General features: G+C 35.0%; 1 protein-coding gene across 5 annotated transcripts in view; it reads left to right on the top strand.

The window, feature by feature from the left end:
- Nucleotides 1–19,405, top strand: part of BBS9 (Bardet-Biedl syndrome 9) — a 309,884-nt gene that overhangs the window by 175,633 nt on the left and 114,846 nt on the right. For all 5 annotated transcript variants that reach the window (XM_085303707.1, XM_085303713.1, XM_085303722.1 and 2 more), the window contains one exon: nt 13,405–13,515. In XM_085303707.1, coding sequence (XP_085159833.1) covers nt 13,405–13,515 — 111 coding nt within the window. The remainder of the gene's footprint in view (nt 1–13,404; nt 13,516–19,405) is intronic.

Here is a 19,405-nt window from a genome sequence, read left to right as displayed (position 1 = left end):
CTTTTCTTTTCTTTTCTTTTCTTTTCTTTTCTTTTCTTTTCTTTTCTTTTCTTTTCTTTTCTTTTCTTTTCTTTTCTTTTCTTTTCTTTAAGCAAAGTAGTCATTAGGCGTATTAAGTTGCTGTTTGAGGATACTTAAATGAAGTTATAAACTGGCATTCTCATTTGAATCAGGTCACTGATAAAGCAGACAATAATGTGACAGAAGTTAAGCACGAGATTGCAGTCAGTGGAGTATATTATGCTGCTAGAGATACTGTGTCAGATTACTTGCAAAATGGTTGGGAAGAATGGAATTCTATAGAATAATGTGAAGTCGAATCATCCCAGAAGTCTTATGAGAGAAGTAAAGAGGTTTGGTGAGAGCTGTGTTGCATATTACAGACAATAAAATCATAGGAGCATAGAGAAATCCAGTCGTTCGAGCTAGAAGTCTTTTTGAAAGTATAACAGGCTCTTATGATGCCTGTGGCAATAAACTGCCCTGTTTGCGTACAGAGGCACTGTATCAACAGAATTAATTACTTTGCGATACTTTCCAAGTCTGAGATCAGTTCATCAGTTCTGTTTGATTATTTTGTTCAACTAGTTTTTGAGGGAAAAAATGCTTGTTGTACRATCTTCTTACAGCAGATTTCCCAAATATTTCACAATAAAAGTTACAGGTATCTTTCTGCCAAAAAAAGGCCTTTATTTTTGGTTCCATTTGCAGCATATATAAAACACCATTTTACTCTGGTTCAGTGTAAAATTGATTCTCATRTGGATAACTTGATTCTGTCTGACTATTGAATTGCAAATATATGCAATCATTTTGATTAGTATAGTTATAGGATATATTATAAGCAATGTGAAGAAATACAGAAGGCGTTATAATACTCATGCGTAGTCTACTCTCAGTGTCAGTATGTGCTATGTAGAACATGATACTCCTTTGAATATTTGCTCTGTGGTTCACTGAAATGTAGGAAGCTTTCTGTAACACATCACTGTCAAACAGATAAAATACTTCACTTTGTGGGTCAAACCTGTCCTCTTCTAATGCAGGCTTGCCACTTCAGCAGGTGGGATCATGAGTGGTTGGTAACGAGTGGTGAGAGAGTGATGATTATTTATTTGCAGACCAGCAATAAGGTTATACTATGGAGAGAGTATTTTCCACTAGCTGTCCTGGTCCTTCTGGCTCTCTGCTAAGATGAAGGAAAGATCTTTGTTGTTTATGCTGTTTGATTATGTTGTAATATTTTTGGCAAGTCAACAGTTTCAACCTTGGTAGAATGAAAAATGAATATTTACAGAGGTATATACAGTTTAAAACTCGGCATGACAGGTTGCATTAAGAAATTCTAGGTTGGCACAGCACTCTAGTCCTTCTGAACAGTGAAATAATTGTTTTGATCAACAAGATAAAGGTGAAATCCTGGCCCTCTTGAAGACACTGGGAATTTTGCCATTGACTTAATTCAGCCAGGATTTATGTATGTTACTGTTTTACTCATATTCACCTAGTCGATGCTAACCTACAGGCTTAGCAGAGGACATAACAGAGTACTGTGTAAGTTCTCTTCACAGGTTGAATTTACTCCTTCAGGTAGGACTTCATTGGGTGTTTGGACAGAAAGGAAGGAACAGGTGATGTTTTTCTGCTATTATCTACTGCAGATTTAGTGCTAGTAAAAAGGAAAACACAAGTACTGAATTATATTTTGAGAGGATTGTAAAAGCCTTATTTTTTTGTGCAATTTTGGCACAATGAGGAGAATGCTATTCTCTTGTCTTCATGGGATAAAAAGTATAGAGAAAATACTAAAATTAAATTGATTTGTTCTTATTTATTTCCACTGAGTTCTGTGTAAGATGCATTCAGTGTGCATGTTCCAAGCCCTTTATAAGTGCTGTTAACCATTACCATAAAACGTGCATTTAAAATATTAAGCTTCCCCTAGTATTTATTCTTTTGGTTGAATTCTTCAAATGAGGAGAAGCTAAAAAACTTGAGGAAGAGAAGTAGTACAAAGAATTTAATGTGCCTTGTTAATTACAACAAGAAGTAAATCAAATACAAAGAATCTAATGGTACTTTATTGCTTACAACGTAGGCTGTAACAAAGAGGACCCCCAGAGTAATYGGTTCTTAACAAATTCAGCCAATTAACCAGGGCTCAGAAAATATCACAAGTGTTAGAGGATTCACAGGATAAAATGAACAGCCTGCTGTAAGTAGCCTTTCGTATTTGAGAAAGTGCAGGTGATGCTGCAACGTGTATAATATTTCCATAGTCAATAATAGCTAAAAAAGAATTATTTAACAATCCATATCCTTGTGTGTGCACTTAAGCTATGGGTAGATCGATTAAAAAAAGCATTAAGCCTGGTGCCAGCTGAAGTTATTGTACCTACATGCTATTTGACTACATAACGGAAACTGAATCTGGATTTCAGTGACCCTATTTAGACAAATCATTTTCTAGGCAATGTCTTTTCCAGTCTCTGCTTTAGTCCTGGGTCATTTGGAAAGGGAAAGCCTATACTCTGTTTGTAGGGTTTCTTGTTTAGTATTTCTAACAAAAAGAATTTTTTGGCATGTGAGAGAAGTATAGTTAATRTGTTAATGTAAATGTTTTAGTAGTTAATAACAATAATCATTTAATMCTTTTATCTTTTATTTAGTGTTACTGTTACCAGAATCTATTTGTGAAATGGTGATTAGCATACATATAATATTATATCAGTAGGTGGGAGTATTCTCCAATAATTTGTCAAGGTAGCACTGTAATGGTCTTTCTGGGAAGAGTGGATGAGCAGGAGCACAAAGCCTGCACAGCTCTGCCCTGCTGTATCGATTCTGTTCCCTGCTGGAGGCTGGGGCAGAACTGGGTCATTCCAAGTGTATGTGTACCTCTTCTTGGAGGTGGCAGAAGAGGTAATGGATAGAAGTTGGAACACTGGGAAATCCTGTTAGATATAATATGGTAAAATTATTTTTGCTGTGTCAAATTCTGGAATGGGTCATGCAGAGAAGTTGTGGAATCTCCCTCTTGGAGATATTCGGAACTTGACTGAATATGTTCCTGAGCAACCTGATCTAGCTAAACCTGTTTTGATCAGGAAGTTGGACTAAATGACCTCCAGAGGTCCATTGTAACATAGCATGATTCTCATATGTTCAAAATATGAAATATTTTTACTTTTAAAAATGGATATGCAGGACGTTGCACAAACCAGTAAAAATAGCTCTAAAACCTTATTTTTTTATCTTTTCTTTCTTTTTATTGATTGTTGTGACTGGGCAAAGTAATCTGTAAAAGTCCGTCATTTCAATTCATTCTTTTCTGCAGTTTTAAGTTACTTGACTAATGTTTTTATTGTATATCTCGAATAGCATGTTTGTTCCTTTAGTCATCAGATTGCTTTCTTTTGCTTATACCCTCCTTGAAGATGGTTGTAYGGGTTTCTAAATTATACTTTATTTAAACTATATGTTACAAGATTTACGTTTAATTTACCATAGACTTTGTTCAGCTTATACTAATGTTGGACAGATACAATAAAATTATGTTTTGGAATTGGAGGGAAGGGGCTGCTATTGTCATACAACTTTTACCTTGTATTTTAGCAGATTTTAGGGTATTCTGTCATAGTTATCAAAATTGTTTTTAAAATGAATAATCCCTCCTCCTACTTGAGGTAAAAGACGATCCTTAGAAATTAGAGAGTTGATCTAGAGAGTTAAATAAAGCATACAGCATATAAATAGCTGATTGAGAGCATCTCCTTATTCCACTTGCTTGGTGACTTACTTAATTTAGTATTTTGGACAGTAGCAGCACTGTCAACGTTCTTAAAGGATGAAATAGTACAGTTAATCCTGTTACTTCCCATATAAAAAGCCACTTTGTTTCAGACTTGGTTTTTTATTATAAAAACAGACATTGCTTTACCAAAAAGAAACAGGTTGGATTTGAACATAGTTCTCTTTAACTATCCTTTATCTTCTAGTGGATGTAATTCATCTGATGACATTAGCCAAGTTAAATCTCTCCCTCCTGTCTGAAAAGCTTAGTGTCAAGGTTCTCCCAAGTGGTAAGAGATTTTTGGGAGCACAGTTTCTCATATCTATAGATGCCTGGTTTTCAGGCAAAAAGTATTATACAAAATATTTGCTTCTGTGAATTGTTAAGTCTTTCATTCTTAAGCAAGAAGAAATATCCAAAATAACTTCAGTAAAGGAATATCAATTTTATTTTTCAGTTTTATCATTTTCATAACATTTAGACACCATTGTTGTTAGAGAATTTGCATGTTGATTTACACATTGATGTGTGGTGATATTGAAAATCATGAAATTCTATCCACTTTCTCAAATAAAATTTGCTGAGTAAGAAGAAATTTTTTTAATGAGAGAGAAATTTGTGTCTGCAGGAGATATAAAGTATTATATGCAGTTGTGTCCTCCAAATAAGCTAAATTGTGGTTCCTTTTAGTATGATACAATTAAAAGGTACCTTTTTGTTTCAGAAATCTAAAAGTTGTGTATTGATGGTCATGGCCTTTTTAACTTTCAGTTGTTCTTTGATTTGCCAAAATAATGATGTTTGCTGCAGGCTTCTGCACAGCAGAAAAATACTCAGGTTCTGTCTCGATATGGTCGTGTCAGGAACCATCCTGTTCTTTTTCTCCTAAAATCAGTTGCATGTTTTAGCATCATGAAAAATTGACCTAACATAAGATAACATTTGGATTAATTGCATCAGTGGACTAGATAGTAAATAAAGTATTAAATACTAAGGGGATTAAGATAAATATAAGACATTTAAGTGACTTATTACAATATTGAAGCAAAGACAATTCATAATTAACATTTGGTTAGTTCTTAGCTCCCAGTACAATTGCTGAGAAAGCAGAAGGTTACAATGTACAAAAATAATACACAAGTTACAATATGCTGTCTTCAATATATGCAACAGAAGAGCATATTTCCTGAGCAGAGGTTGTATTTCAGGTGTGGAAGGGAACTTTTGGAAGATAAAATGGAGGATATTCTTTTTCTCTTAACAACGCTTTGATTTCCTAGAGTTCTCCATTGGGTACCCAAAGGAACTTCACCAGATATATGTTCACTGTGTTTATTTCGGTAATGTTAGAAAAGGATGCTTGTATCTCTGTTTATTTCATTAATGTGTCTGATCTTTTTCCAAGTAGTATCTGGAGATACAGAACAGCAGCTAGTTCTTTAGCCTCTTACAAATTTAATGTCTGATTATTTGTACTGAATTTCTGCATGTTGCATTTTTTGTATTTTATGGTTAGATGTCCATCCAAATATAAATACATAAAGTTTGCTTACCAAATACCTTAGAGAACTAGAATTGTCAAAACTACACTTCTTAAGTATTTCACAGCATCACTGCTTGTTTCAGCAAAAGATTCCAGAATCTTTACATTTTTTTTTATTTTCCATTGAGAACTAGTTGATTATTTGCTACAATTAATTAAAGTAAGCAAATAATCTTTATTTTATGATGAAGAAATTTATGATTCAGAAACACTGAAGTTCTGTATTAGAATGATGTAGTTTAATCCCATTAAATTAAAACAACAGTGGAGTTGTTTACTCCCACTCGTTCTGTTTGGGGGCTCTTTAAGACCCTTGCTCTTCTAGTGAGTCAGAAACCTTCTAATTTCAACTCAAAATTAATTAATGATCAGTTCCTTCTTGTTTCAAGTGTGTCCTTTATTTTACCTTACATGAAAGATTTCTGTCCTAATTATATTATTGATAAAGATGAGCCCATTCTGTTTCCAGTCCTCTTGGCTTAGAAAGAGTGATCCCTTACTCTCTTATCCTTAAGACAGGTTGCTTCTATATCATCATAGTAATCTTTAACTGCATTTGTTTCAGATTTATTTAATCTTTCGTGAGCATGGTAACAAGAACTGAACACAGCATTCCAGATGTCTCACCAGTGCCGTGTTCAACCCAGATGGATTTCAGAATTGCATTTACCTTTTTCATGGTCATCACAATCACACTGGGAGACTGTATTGTATTGTATCGTATTGTATTTTTTAATTTTGACCACTTCTATGACTTTCATATCTTTTCTGTTAAGGCAGCTGCAGTTGGTATTGAAATCTGATCCTGGTGGTCTATAGCTAAAGTTTGACACTACTTTCAGTAAACCATTTTTTAGTCCTTTTCCAAATTAACCATTTCTAGTGCTACTCTTGGCATGGCACATCACATTGCTGCTATGAAGTATTACTGTACCATTTTTAATTTTGTATTTCTAAACAGGATATGTCTTGCAGTATCTGCCTTTGGGTCCCAATCGCTATTCCACTGTCTTCTGTTATCCACATTATATCTGACTTTGCATCTGATGTCAGTATTTCTGTTCCTCTTTTCTGTTGCCCAAACTCGCATGTTACCATCTGAAATGCTTTTTCTTTCATTTCGTTCTCTTTCCTACCTGGATAATGAATAAGCCTTTCGTTATGCATCTTTCTGATTACTGTTGCAAGGCTGTCTCAGTATTCCAAAAGACCTTGTGCAGCAAATCCTCAAGTGGCAAATTTCCTTATCAATTATTACATATTCACAGCTGAGACAAAAATCCTGATTTGAATAACCCCTATTTCTGAGTTTTCTCTCATCGTTAATGACTTGTTAATATTATTGTGCCTAGGTCAATATTTCTCCATCTTCTTGAGGGTAGTTAGTTATTTCTGCCTCCAAACTAATGAAGGTCTTGAAGGTTTGAGGTGCAAATGTACGGCAGAGCACTTGGAAACGCTCATAAGTTACAAAACTGCAAGCAAACCACAAATATCTGCTGTCTCTTCAAATTTTATCTACAGGAAATTAGGACATACTCTTTCTTCACTAGTAAGTCCCAGATTTGTGTGTGTATATGTATACATGCATATGCATATAGACAGTGTGCATGTATATGTCTGCATGCATGCATCTCTACCAAAGGGAGCATTACCTGGTTAATTTTTAGATGTAACTAAACAAGTAATTTCTAAAGATCTACCTACCTTACCACTGCACATTACTGAAACAATACAATAAATACAATCTCAATGTGTTACTAAAAACATCTTTGCTGCAATTAATTATATATTTTGTAGGTACATATGGATATATACATGCACAAAATGAATTTATGTATGTAAACCAAACCAATAGCAGCAAAACCCTTGCACATTCTCTAACTCCCCCAAAAGGTATCAAGTTGAGCTTACATTGCTGAAGGAAGAAAGTTATGTTGCAAATATCTTGATGACAGTGGATTCTGTAACTTCTGGTGCTGCAGTATTTAAACATTTGAAGGAAAATCCTGTATAGCTATGCTAAATGCAACTGCAGTTAGAGAGACAGTGAATAAAAGAGGGAGAGGGCATGAATCCCAGTCAGAAAGCACCAGGTGTTATGTTAGACAGTGTACTTCCAAAAAATTACAATGATTTGTATTGTTCTGGTATTTTTCAAGGGTTGCTATTCCCCTTGAAAAGCCCTTGTTATAAACCAATTTTTTTTATACTGTTACATAAAGGAAGATGGAAGTCCTCCAAGCACTACACAACTGAATAATAATTACATCTCCCAACACACATCAGAACACAAAGAGCACATTTTTCAACTAGTCCAAGCTCACCAGGTGAACGGGTTGTTGGATGAAACAGTAGATTTAAGTGGTTGAAGCGCAACTGTCTTTATTCATGTGCTGTTCATAGTGAGTAAAAAATGAATTTTGGTAAATGTTAAATGGCCTTATATAGTTTACTGTTATTCTGTGCTCAGTCCTGCTTTGGTAAGGGCACTACTGAACGTTCATTTTGATTGTGTTCTTGGCTGAGTGTCCGATAATGCTCCTTTAACAAAAACAGCTGTTAGATCTGTTCTTAGCAGTGTGTTCCCAATGCCATTCCTATGACTTGCATACCACATGCACCAACCACATCCTGGAAAAATGGCCAAGATAATTTGACAATTTAAATGGCATAGCTACTCTCATAAAGAGATTGTACTGTGAAAGTACCCTGGGCTTCCTGTGTCAAGATTTTAGAAATTCAGGCACATTCAGAATATTTGAACATGCTGCGAGATCAACAAAAGCCAAGCAAGTGGTGCAAATTATCTCTGTGGAACTCTCAATAGTTGCAACTTATTGCAGGACAAAGTAGGGAAATTATGAACTGGTAGTTTCACTAACAAACATTTCAGGATAATCAGGATAAAGCCGAACAACAGCCTGGTATGTTCCTGTGTACTCCCGTGTACTGAAAAGAATTTTTGGTGACTTACAGTGACCTTGGACCGAATGCGCAGTGTGATTTTTTTTTTTTCATCGAGTTTATTGTTCTAATGGAATGTCACGCAGAAATATTTTCCATCAGGTTGAATCTGGTTATGTCAAACCTGGCGTACTGAACAAAAACAGAGTTTTGTGATTACCCAGTTGTAGCCACACAAATGGACATACTCCGTGCTATGCCACTTCTCTCTCCCTTCCCTCTCTCGCTCCCCTCCCTCTCTCTTTCTRCCTTCTCTTCTCTCTCTCTCTCTCTTCTTACATTTTGCAATGGGAATATGCTTACATTTCCAGCATATGGTTATTCAAATGCGGGACTGCAATTCACTTCCAGTCTGTGAATCAATCTTGCCTGGACTTCATTAGCCCCCCAGATCTGTAGCGTTTTCTTCCGTAGATCTTAGTGTTCTCTCTCTCTCTTCTGGGAAGCGGCACTAGCACTATCTAGCCACAAAGGCTGCGTGCAGTGTTTACTTAAGCAGGCAGGCTAGTTTTTGCTGAGCAGATTCCAATAAAATTCGTAAGACTTTATTAAATGTTGCTAGCACAGTCAGTAMGAACTAATTGTCTTGTATAAAAATCTGTTCTATAATGAAGTCTCTAATACCTTAGACTGCATTTTTACTATATTCTTTCTTAAACGTTACAGACAGTATGAAAAAACAACTGTGTATGCATTTGTCTACAGTTTTGAAATTCTCTGTGAAAAAACTTTGCTGTTTAGATTGTCTCCATCATATAATGGTATGCGCATGGATGAAAAAAAATGCTTTTTAGAGAGCTTCCTGCTCAGATCTTGACTGTCTTGCTGCCAAAGACCACTCATGAAACATTTTTTTTCTTCTTTCTGTAAAGACTCTTGTGAGAGAGTTAATTTCAAGAGGAAAATGGAAACTTTCGAGTTTTTTTAGGTTGTGATTGACTGGAAGAGAAAGAAAACCAAAATAGTCTTTCCCTGAAAGTGCCTTTATTCTTTAGATGTATACTACTWTTGTCTTCCTGTTTTTCAATTTTTATAGTCATATTAAAACATGTGTAAAAACATGGTGATAGGAACTTGTAGGAAAACTGTCAGTGCTTTACCTTTAAGTATGTATTATATGTTTATATTTCCTTTGGGTGTGGGTGTCTTTTTCCAACTTAAGAACTAAAAGAGTTGCAAAAACAGATGTAGTGAAAATAAGCAAGAGAAATCTCATTTCCTTCAGTGAACAAAGTTCACAGCTAGCTTGAGTGTAGTTTTGTGCATATTGTACCCTATCAAATGGTTTTGCTAACTTCAGCTTGCTGCTTGGATTTATCATAACTGATAAAAGATCTGTGATATCAGACAACAAATTTAGCTACACAGAAAAAGGGGGAARAGTCAGTCTTATTCTAGATGTTATTCCTGCCAACAATTAATGGTGAAATTCATTGTATGAAGCACTGTTTACAGGCTGACATCTGGAGAACTTCTCAACATGGATGATTTCCAGTCTGTAGATTTATGTACTATCCCTGCCTCTTCCCCCCGATTTTCCTAAAATATTTCACTTTTCCTGATTTGTACCATTTGCTTAAATAATTATCAAAGAATGTGAATGATTTTACTGTTATGATTTTCATAGGACTCTAGATGGATAAAAATTTTAAATGCTTGCTAAAATGGACATTCAGTAGATAACTTTTGAAATAGAGACAGAGATATACAAGAATTCAAAAAGAATTCTCACTTAAAATTCTATTAGTTTAAATGTTGTGTTCACAGGTGCATGTTTGGGCCTTATCCATTTCCCGTTTAACTCAAGTGAAAGATTACTATATCTTCAGCAAATGCTATAGTTCACATTCTTTCTCAAGAACATGACAATTCCCTTGTATCCACTACTCCTCCTTTCCTCTGGGGACTCACGGGGTTTCCAGCGCTATCCATCTTTATCATGAAGATGGGTTACTGTGCCCTTTGAAGTATCAAAGTGGAACTTGCCATTGATTTCAGGAGTAGCAGCAGATATCCCTTGTATTTCTGTGTGCAGATTGCTATGTAGATACAGGGGTCCAGAGTCATTCTACCTAGCTCTAAACATGTGGAATATAAAGAACATAGTCCAACAGATTCTAATTGCAGAAATAGAAAAAAAATATTGGTGTTGGAAGAGAACAGAAAAAGGATGGTTGCAAAGACCTTAATCGTATGTTTCTCATTTCCTAAAAACAGTAGAATTATCACTGTTATATTGCTTTCTTGTCTGGTGGATCATTGAAATAATTATTGGAGCAAGGGTCCTGGTGAAATCCAGCCCCACTGARAATACTGCTCTCAGCACACTGAATGCATTTGTGGAACAACAATGTTTTAAAAGCAATTCAGGTGGACCAGTATTAGTGTTAGTATCTTTACAGAATTAAGAAGTAGCTACTCATAATGTTGAAAATGATGCTGATAGTATTGCTCCGTATAGTCTGTCTGTGCTTTCTTTGCATGTAAAATAGTCTGCCACTGGTAAAATTTCAATCCTCAATATCAGGAAAATAATCTTATTGAAAAAGTTACTTTTGCTTTTAATTTTGGTACATTCTGACAATATCAGTTGACAAGTAAATCTTAACAAATCTCTGACATCAAAATCAAGAGCAGGAATTCTTGCTTTCCTTTCAGAAAGTAGTGTGCTATGCCTAAGGGCAAACAGACCTTTTCTAACTCTTATTTCAGTTACTATCAGCTTGAAAAGCTAGTATTGCTCTAAGCTTACATAAGTTAGGAATTTCAGGTTTCAGAGTGAATCTTGTAAAAGTTCTTTTATTTGCCTACAGAAATTCAACAGATGTTAATGGACTAAGTGAATTTTCACTCATAACGATATCAAATGTTATAAAACCTTTTAAAATATGATACCATTCTTAGTACTTTTGTGTGAGAAACCTTAATGTAGCCGATGTTTACAAGTTTCTGTTTAAGAGGATAGATTCTGTCTGAAGAATAAGAATAAATATCTAAATTGAATTTTAAAGCAATGGGTTTCCATTTTGTGAAATCTCATAGTTTACATTTTGGTCGCAATTTGTAAGTAGGGACAGAAATATTAGTTTACTAGTATTTGTTTTCATTTAGACTGTAGGTACATTTACAGTGTCAGGCATTACCTCAGTGTTACAATATTTTAACAGGAGGACATTCCTCTAATTATCCACTTTCATATCTGAAATTTTGATGCATCATATCAGTCTTTATATTGTTGACACATTTACTCCTAACCTTCCTCTCTGACTAGATAGATTTGCTTGCTTTAAGTCAAACATGAATCCATGATGTTTCTTAAATTGGCTGACAGAGTGTGTTTGGAATAGAGTACTTATGCCTTCTCTCTTCCTTAGAAGCAAAAAATGCTGTATCAGTTCTTCAGCTGATAGAAATACATGACCATTTCCACAATATTCACTGGAGCTGCCATGCTCTACACCAGCTAGAACCATGTGGTACATTACTGTAGCACATTGTGCATTATCTTGCCAGTGTTTCCAAAACCACTGAAGAAATGCAGTTTTCCTACTTGGGAACAAAACATGCTGTAACAATATTGTTGGGTCAATGTCTTTCTATTTTTAACAAAAGTTCTATTCTTTTAATTTCTGAGGAGACAATAGCCTAGGTTGCTGCAAATTGGGTACCCAAATTCTAGGGCCTGAAATAGAACATTTGTTTTCAAAACAAAACAATTATGGCGTAAAACAGAAAAGCCTGTGTTCTCTTCCATTGGGAGTTGACTTACAGTTTATAAACACATCATTTCAGAAGACAATAAATATGTAAATGGATTTGTTTGCTTGCTAGTGGTATTCCTAGGAGGACTAGAGAATGAAATGTAAACTTAGGTCTTGGACCAACAAAATGTTTAAATAAGAGCTAAATTAAAAAGCAGATGAGTACTTGCTCACAATTAAGCATAGAGCTTTTTATGCACTTTGTTGGGATTTTGATGAAGTGTTAATCTGAAAGTATTAAACAAAATTTCAGGCCATATGAGAGCTGATAAGAATATTTAAAGAAAAAAAAATGCAGAAATATGAATTATTTGACAAATGTGTTAGGAAAAATGTGATCTTCAAGCTGGGCTAAAAAGCCACTTCTTTCCTTGAAATCCATGTAGATCTGACAAAAGCTGCTCATGTTGCCATCCACTGAAAAGCTCACAAATGTGGCAAGCTAAGCATTCAGGCTATATGCTGCATTGCTAGCAATGTACTCATTGTAAGGTCATGTTTTTGATGTGGAACTGTCACGCTTTTTCTGAAGTGTTGATCACAGTTGTTTTGAAACAAATTTACATCATCCTACTGCATTTCAAACCATTGCAATGGTCTTATGGTGATAGTAGTACTAGATTGTACCTTTCTTCAATTTCGTATAAATAGTCATTTAACATGTTTGAAGAGGAAGCTTTGCATCGTTTTCTTCTATAGTGAGCTACTCAGCAGGTAATATTGCAAAATACAAAGAGCAGTCATTTCATATATTCTAAGATCACTTATGAAGAATAAAAGCACTGCCCATGCAGTGTGGAATTGGACAGTGAAAGTGTCCTTGAGTTTCCATATCTCTAGCACTAATTAATAAAAATACTGTATTTAATAGCCCATCCAAAAAATATCATCGTATGTCATTCTGTGTGGCAAGTTAACAGTCTTCATAAGCTTTGACTTTACAAAGTTATTTCATTCACACTTAATTACTTTTACTACAAAGTAGCTCCCAGTAATCTGATCTTTAACACAGACAAAATTATTTCCATTTTGGAAATTCAACACTGATTGAACTAATTCAACAATCAGTTTTATATGTTTTATAGGTTTAATACATTCAAACTGTTTTAAATCAGCATAAGTTGTAGAGAGAAGTGATTTAAGGCATAATGAGTATTCTAAACAATAGTTACAGTTATCGTTCACAGAAATTTTTGTCAAGTTTGAAGTATCAACTTTTTCAGTTTTATACTTTTCAGGATTTCATGTCAGTTAACTGATCATCTCTTTTCCTTATTTATGCACTGATGAACTTTTATTGTTACATAAACACCACATTACAGTTCTTCCATTTCAACTAGGTGGCTGCACTACAATCCCGGAGTCTGACTTAGAGGAGGGACCAATTATACCAGGCACTGCAGCAACATTTACCAATCACAAGCACCCCCCAAAGCAGAAATCCAAGCCTGGTAAGTGAAGGAAAATTACTTTATTGTACTTAAGCTGCACAGGGCATATTTTCAGAATGTTTGTGGTACACGAAACAAAAGACACATGTATTTCTGGCTTTGTTAGAATAAGTTTCAAGTTTTCTGGGTTTAATAGCATAATGTGTAGGATTCTGAGTCTTTTCCAGCTACTTTTAGCAAGAATAGTTAAGTGTAGAGATCAGTCATGGAATTAAAGAACTTTGTTATTGAAAGATTTTGTACTACTTAATATTTGAATGAGATACTTGAAGATTTTATTCCCAAACTCTTTTAGAGAGGGGAGAATGAAGCTAAGGACATTTTAGTGTAATAAAGTTGTTTTTTCCTGCATTAGGGCAGTTAGACTTAGTGCCAGTTGGTTAAAATATGGTTATTACTTATCTTTTGTGGGAAGACTTCCTAGAATTTCAGAAAAATATTATTGGATACAATAAAACAAAATTATACTRGTTATAAAATATGCTGCATATGGTGATGACACATTTTCTGGAAAGACTTCATGCTGCCGGGAACTGTGATATACTGTTAACATATTTTAAAAGCAGTACTGTAAAGTAGTACATTGCAGTTTAATAAAGTGCTTGATTAATAAAGCCCTCAGGCTCTGACTACAGCTATTTCCCATTCTGTTTACTAAGTTGCACTTTCACTCCTYCTTTCCCCTCATTGTCTATTATGTYGTTATGATTTTCATATAATACTAGATTTTAAATATATTTGAGTATTGTTACTAAAACAATTTTTTTCTTTGTAGATGAGTGTTGAAGTCAGGTTAAGAAGAATAGAAATAGCATACAGAGTACAGTCAACATTAGTCAGAAACAGATAGAAAGTCTGTATTCATCTGCAAAAAAACAGTTGAGTATGTGTGTAAAATACATCCAACTGCTTGCTTGCCCAGCTAACTTTTGCACAATCATTGATTTGGAGTATATATTTAATTGCAATAGCAGGATTTTAGTGAATTTTTAATAGAAGGCAGGGAAGAAAGATATATAATGCAGCAATGCATAGTAATACTACAATGTAATTTTAAACTCCAAAATGATCATCTGCTCCCCAAAACAACACAAAAAACCTACAGAAGGCCTAGAGCTCTGATTTTTTTCTCAGATTACTAATTATCTGCAGTTGCTATGGACTTCAGGTTATAAAAAGAAGGGAAGCTGTCAGCTTTGAAATACATACAATTTAACTTTTGTAATATGAGTATATTAATTGCTTTCCTTGTCATGAAAATGGATATCAGCTCTGTGTGATGTAGGATAAATCTTGATAAAATTTGAACTTCGGGTGACTACAGCAATGTATTGGGAGCATTTGGCAGTCCGTCCACCTTCTTTGTCTGCTGCTCCGTTCTGATCAAGCAGGTGATACAGAAATTTAAAAAGATGTGTTTCAGTGTTTTTCAGTAGATTGTATTCTTCTACATTTGAATAACCTAGTTGCTGAAAAGACTAGCATAAGAGGAAAAGTTTAGAAGAACAGTACAAAATATTCATGAGCTCCCAAAACAGTAGCATGGGGATCTGCATATCCTACTGTAAGTCTTAGACAGTGATAAAAATTGAAACATGCATCGCATAGTTCGCTGTTGTTGATGCTTTGCAACTCCCTATAAAATGAAGGAAAATTTTGAAAGCTTTAAATTAGTCTATAGGTTTACAGCTGTGTGGTATACCAGTGAATTTATTTCATTCACAGTAAGAACTGGCTGCCATCTGCCAGTTAATACTGCAATATAGAGACAGCCTAGAATATCTGCCACTGAGCTGTCTGGAAATTCTAATTGCTACAAGTGAAAGAGCCAAGGGAGCTACTTAAACCATAAGGTAATACTAGGAATGAAATCACAGCATCGCAATGTTTTTCTGAACATGATTTTTTTGGCCTCAGTTCTTACTCAGGCACCAGAGACTGGAGCAAGACCACGGTGATTGGGTTGAGCCCTCAAAGAACATTTGTTTTGCCTTGTATGTCTTTTTTGAGTTTTTCTTAGGGCTATATCAACTGAACTGATATGCCATGCAAAAACTTAATGTTCTTTACAAAAAATCTCGTTTATAAACAAAGTTTAATATTAGAGACTGTAACACCAAATAACTGAAAACTGAAGAGAAAAAAACAAGGCCTCTTCAGCTGTAGCTTGGTGTGAGGATCAGCCCAATTATCTGTGTAGGGAATCTGAAAYGAAATATCTCTAGTAAGAGCTAGTGTTTATACAGAAAGAAACGAAAACAATAGAATGAACTGATCAAATCAGAATAGTCCAAAGAAATCTTTAGGCCACAGGAGAACTTCATCAGAATCTAATGGACTGCCATCCATTGAAGCTGAGTGGTAAGTGTCACTACATACTTGCTCCATTCTGGTCCCAGACAAAATCTTAGAAGCAGGCTTTTGTGCAGGTTAGAGTCTATAAATAGCTATACACAATGTAAAGCAAAAAAGGAGTAATAAAGTTGCATCAGTGGGAGCACATGTATTTCCATGTCAGAAATAATGGTAAACTCTGATTTCTCCCACGGATATAGCATGGTAGATTAGAACAAACTTCAAGCAGTTCTCTACAGTGCAATTCTAGAGGCAGAAAACTGAAACAGAACAAAATGACTTACTGAGAAAAGTGTACAGCTTTGCAAATGTCTTAGTAGGAGGCAGTGGGAGTTGCTCATTTAGAAAGGAGGAAGCAAGAGTCCTCTCTGAGGTGCTGTAGACAAACTCCTTTGATTATAGGTAAATTGCTTATGGAAATAAATCTGCTGAAGAGAAGGGCTATCAAAAAGGTTGGATCGTGGAGGAAMAGATGCTTACGAGGAAACCTCAGGAGCAAGAGGAGTCTTGAATTCTRTGCCAGACTTTGTGAGCTCCCTGGGAATATATGTCTACACTGTTAGCACTGTGACAGATGAAGTTCAGCTAATCTTAAACTAGCTAACTCAAGTATTACTAGCAGTCTGCTTGTAATAATGTTGCATTGAATACTGGCTATAGAATTTAGCAAACTCGAAATAAATACTTAACAGTTAATTCATATGAAACTCTTGCTGTTCATAGATATCTGAGCTTGCTGATCTCTTGCTAATGAAAGGTAGTGTGTAGAGTGTGTAGTGATGAGTGCCAGTCATTGCATTGTAGGCTGGTATGCTCTTTGGGCAGGTTGAGAATTTTTAAAATTCTTTTGAATTTCATAGAACCCTGGGAAACCCTAGGACCCTAGGTTAACCTTGAGGTTAACCCTTGAGGTTACGACCTCAAAGGTTTTGTATGAGCTRTTCAAATAACTCTGAGGGAAATAAGGGATAGAGACCAGGAAGACCATAATGTGCTATGAGGAAATGTGCTGTAGGGTAGCATCCTGCTACAGATTTGCAGGGTTTTTCTTTATACAAAATATTACATTGCGACTTTCCAGGCAGCTGCTAAACATGCCAGTGAGGCAGAAGCTTTAGTTGGTGTAGTTGCTTAGGACAGCAGAAAATGAAATTTAGTAGTCATACTCTGAGTGTGTGTTAGGAGGGAATGAATGATTATGATCCAATCACTGAGTCTTTTTGGAAGGTAAATTAATGGTTTTAGGATGTTTTCTTTACTTTGCTGAGATAGTTCACTCTTTTATTTTATTTATTTATTTTAATTTAGGTGCATTGTTATTCCACAGTACATGGCAAAAGCATAGCAAAGAATGGGATCAGGTTCATAATGTTTGCAGATGAGTKATATTATTGCAGTTGGAGGAGCCACTTCTTGCTAGTGGTTTTAAGTGGGTACCAGAATGCTCCCCTGACCATTCTATATCCAAGTGAATAGAAGGTGATAATTCTTCTCGCTTACTCCCTCAAGGCATTTAGTATGTCTGCATTGCATTTAGATGAGTAATTATAGCATGATAAATTTATTCTACTAACTTTGATTTTGCTGTTTTGTAAAGTGAGTACAGAGCAGCACAGATTTGGTCACTGGCTGCATGAGCCTTGTTGAGAGTTTGAATATAAGTTGAAGATGCTTTGAAGTCTCTGCCACTACATCGTTATTTTCCCCTGAGCTTACAACTATATTGCTAATACAGATGTACGGACCTCTGCTGCAATTGCAGGGGTAAATGCAGTTATTGTACACTCTTTCATGCAAGTCCTCTAGATTTCCTTTCTTTGTTACGCTGTTCATGATGCTTCCATTTTCTTCTTTAAAAGTTATGAATTTCTTAGTGTAAGTCACAGTTGTGCTTGAGAGATTGAGCTGCTTGGTTTCAAGGAAAAGTCTTTATATATTATGTAAAGTAACAGCTAAGTGGAGTTATTTGAACCTCAGTTCTCAAGTTTTCCCTTACACTTCAATATTTCTGACAAAGTGAGCTGGAAATGCGACTGGTAAAAATAAATGTAGGGAAGTTCTTGTAAATGGCAACTTTTTAGAGCATCTCTCTAGGGAATAAGGTGACTAATTGTTTAACTTCTGTCTCAACAATTGAACTGTGATAGATGGTAAGCTTTAGGATGAAATAAGCACAGTTGTGTTTATCCAGATACAGCCCTAACAGTTAGTACTTTTTATTCCTTGTATGCCACTGCTGCATGCTACTTTATGAAAGAGAATTTCCTGAACAGTATTTTCTAACCAATATTTCTGCTCAATACTTTGTATAGAGAGGCTCTGGTTGTTCTTTTATGAGTTGAGAGACTTTTATTCTGGTAAATCGTGAGTAACTCCACTAAGTAAATAGAAAAACAGAGGAAAAGTTAATGTAAATCCGGGAATAATTAGACTGAAAAATGTATATTTGTTTCTCTGTGGAACCATGGTGCAGTTTACTTTTTTGTTTCCTTATTTGCTCAGCTCAACATTGTAACAACATTGGGAGTCAGATTTGTCAAATTTCATGTCATGCAGCTATTAGAATTTTCATATCTTGTAAGACTTGATTTTTCTGCCAGAACTTTTTGCCAAAGATAAATAATCTATCCTGTAAAGAATCTATTCAAACAAACAAACAAAGTCTTAAATATTTGAGGGAAATAACTTGCTTGATTTTGCTATGATAGTTCAGAATAACCATTGTCTATTCCCGAGAGAGAAGCAGGAGGCATAACAGCATGGCCCAGTATTGATATTTATTATTTAAATACAAATATTTGACAGAAACTATTGACAAGCACAGCTATTACTTTCAACCTGAATGAAGTTAATAGAATGAGACTGTATTTCTATCCAAAGCTTTGGCATTTGCCCTTGCTACTGTGCTGCCACTGTTTTTAGTTAAACTCTTTTAGTTAAACTCTTCATTTAGTTAAACTCTTTTAGTTAAATTCTTCATTTATTTTACTGTCATGCAAATATTTAGAAGACTTAAGGATTAAATTTCAAAGTTCTCATCTAGTATGCTTATATTTAGTAGAATAAATATACTTTCATAGTTTAATACTCATTGCATCTAAGACCAAAAGCTGTCTCAGAGTTTATAGTTATGTACTGGAATAGATTTTTAACTCTCTCTTTAATTTGAAGCATCTGGCTTATTACTTTATATTAAACACACAGACAATTATACAGAAATAATTGTGAGACTGAGCTATAAACTCTAGTAAAACAAGACATTCTGAGTCATATTTTCAAAACAGCCTTCAAAATTGCACCCAGGCATTTCACAACTGCACAACTTTTCCTGCAAGTTTCATTTTGTTTCATTTTGTTCATGTAGATGGTGTGGGTGCAATTTAAGAGGTTCCTTCAACTTTAGCCTCCTAATCAAGGATTGCAGTCCGTACTGTACCTAGACAGTTTTAGGAACCATTGCATGATTCCAGCCCACCAAGATACTTAGTTATACAACCAACTGTAAAGAAGTTTGCAACCGTTTTTCTTTAATGGA

Source organism: Rhea americana, unplaced genomic scaffold, assembly GCF_003343005.1.
Source record: "Rhea americana isolate MKP2758 unplaced genomic scaffold, rheAme1 scaffold_100, whole genome shotgun sequence".
NCBI classification, from domain to species: Eukaryota; Metazoa; Chordata; class Aves; order Rheiformes; family Rheidae; genus Rhea; species Rhea americana.
Note: the sequence above shows the minus strand (reverse complement) of the source record. Positions and strands in the feature narration are given on the sequence as shown.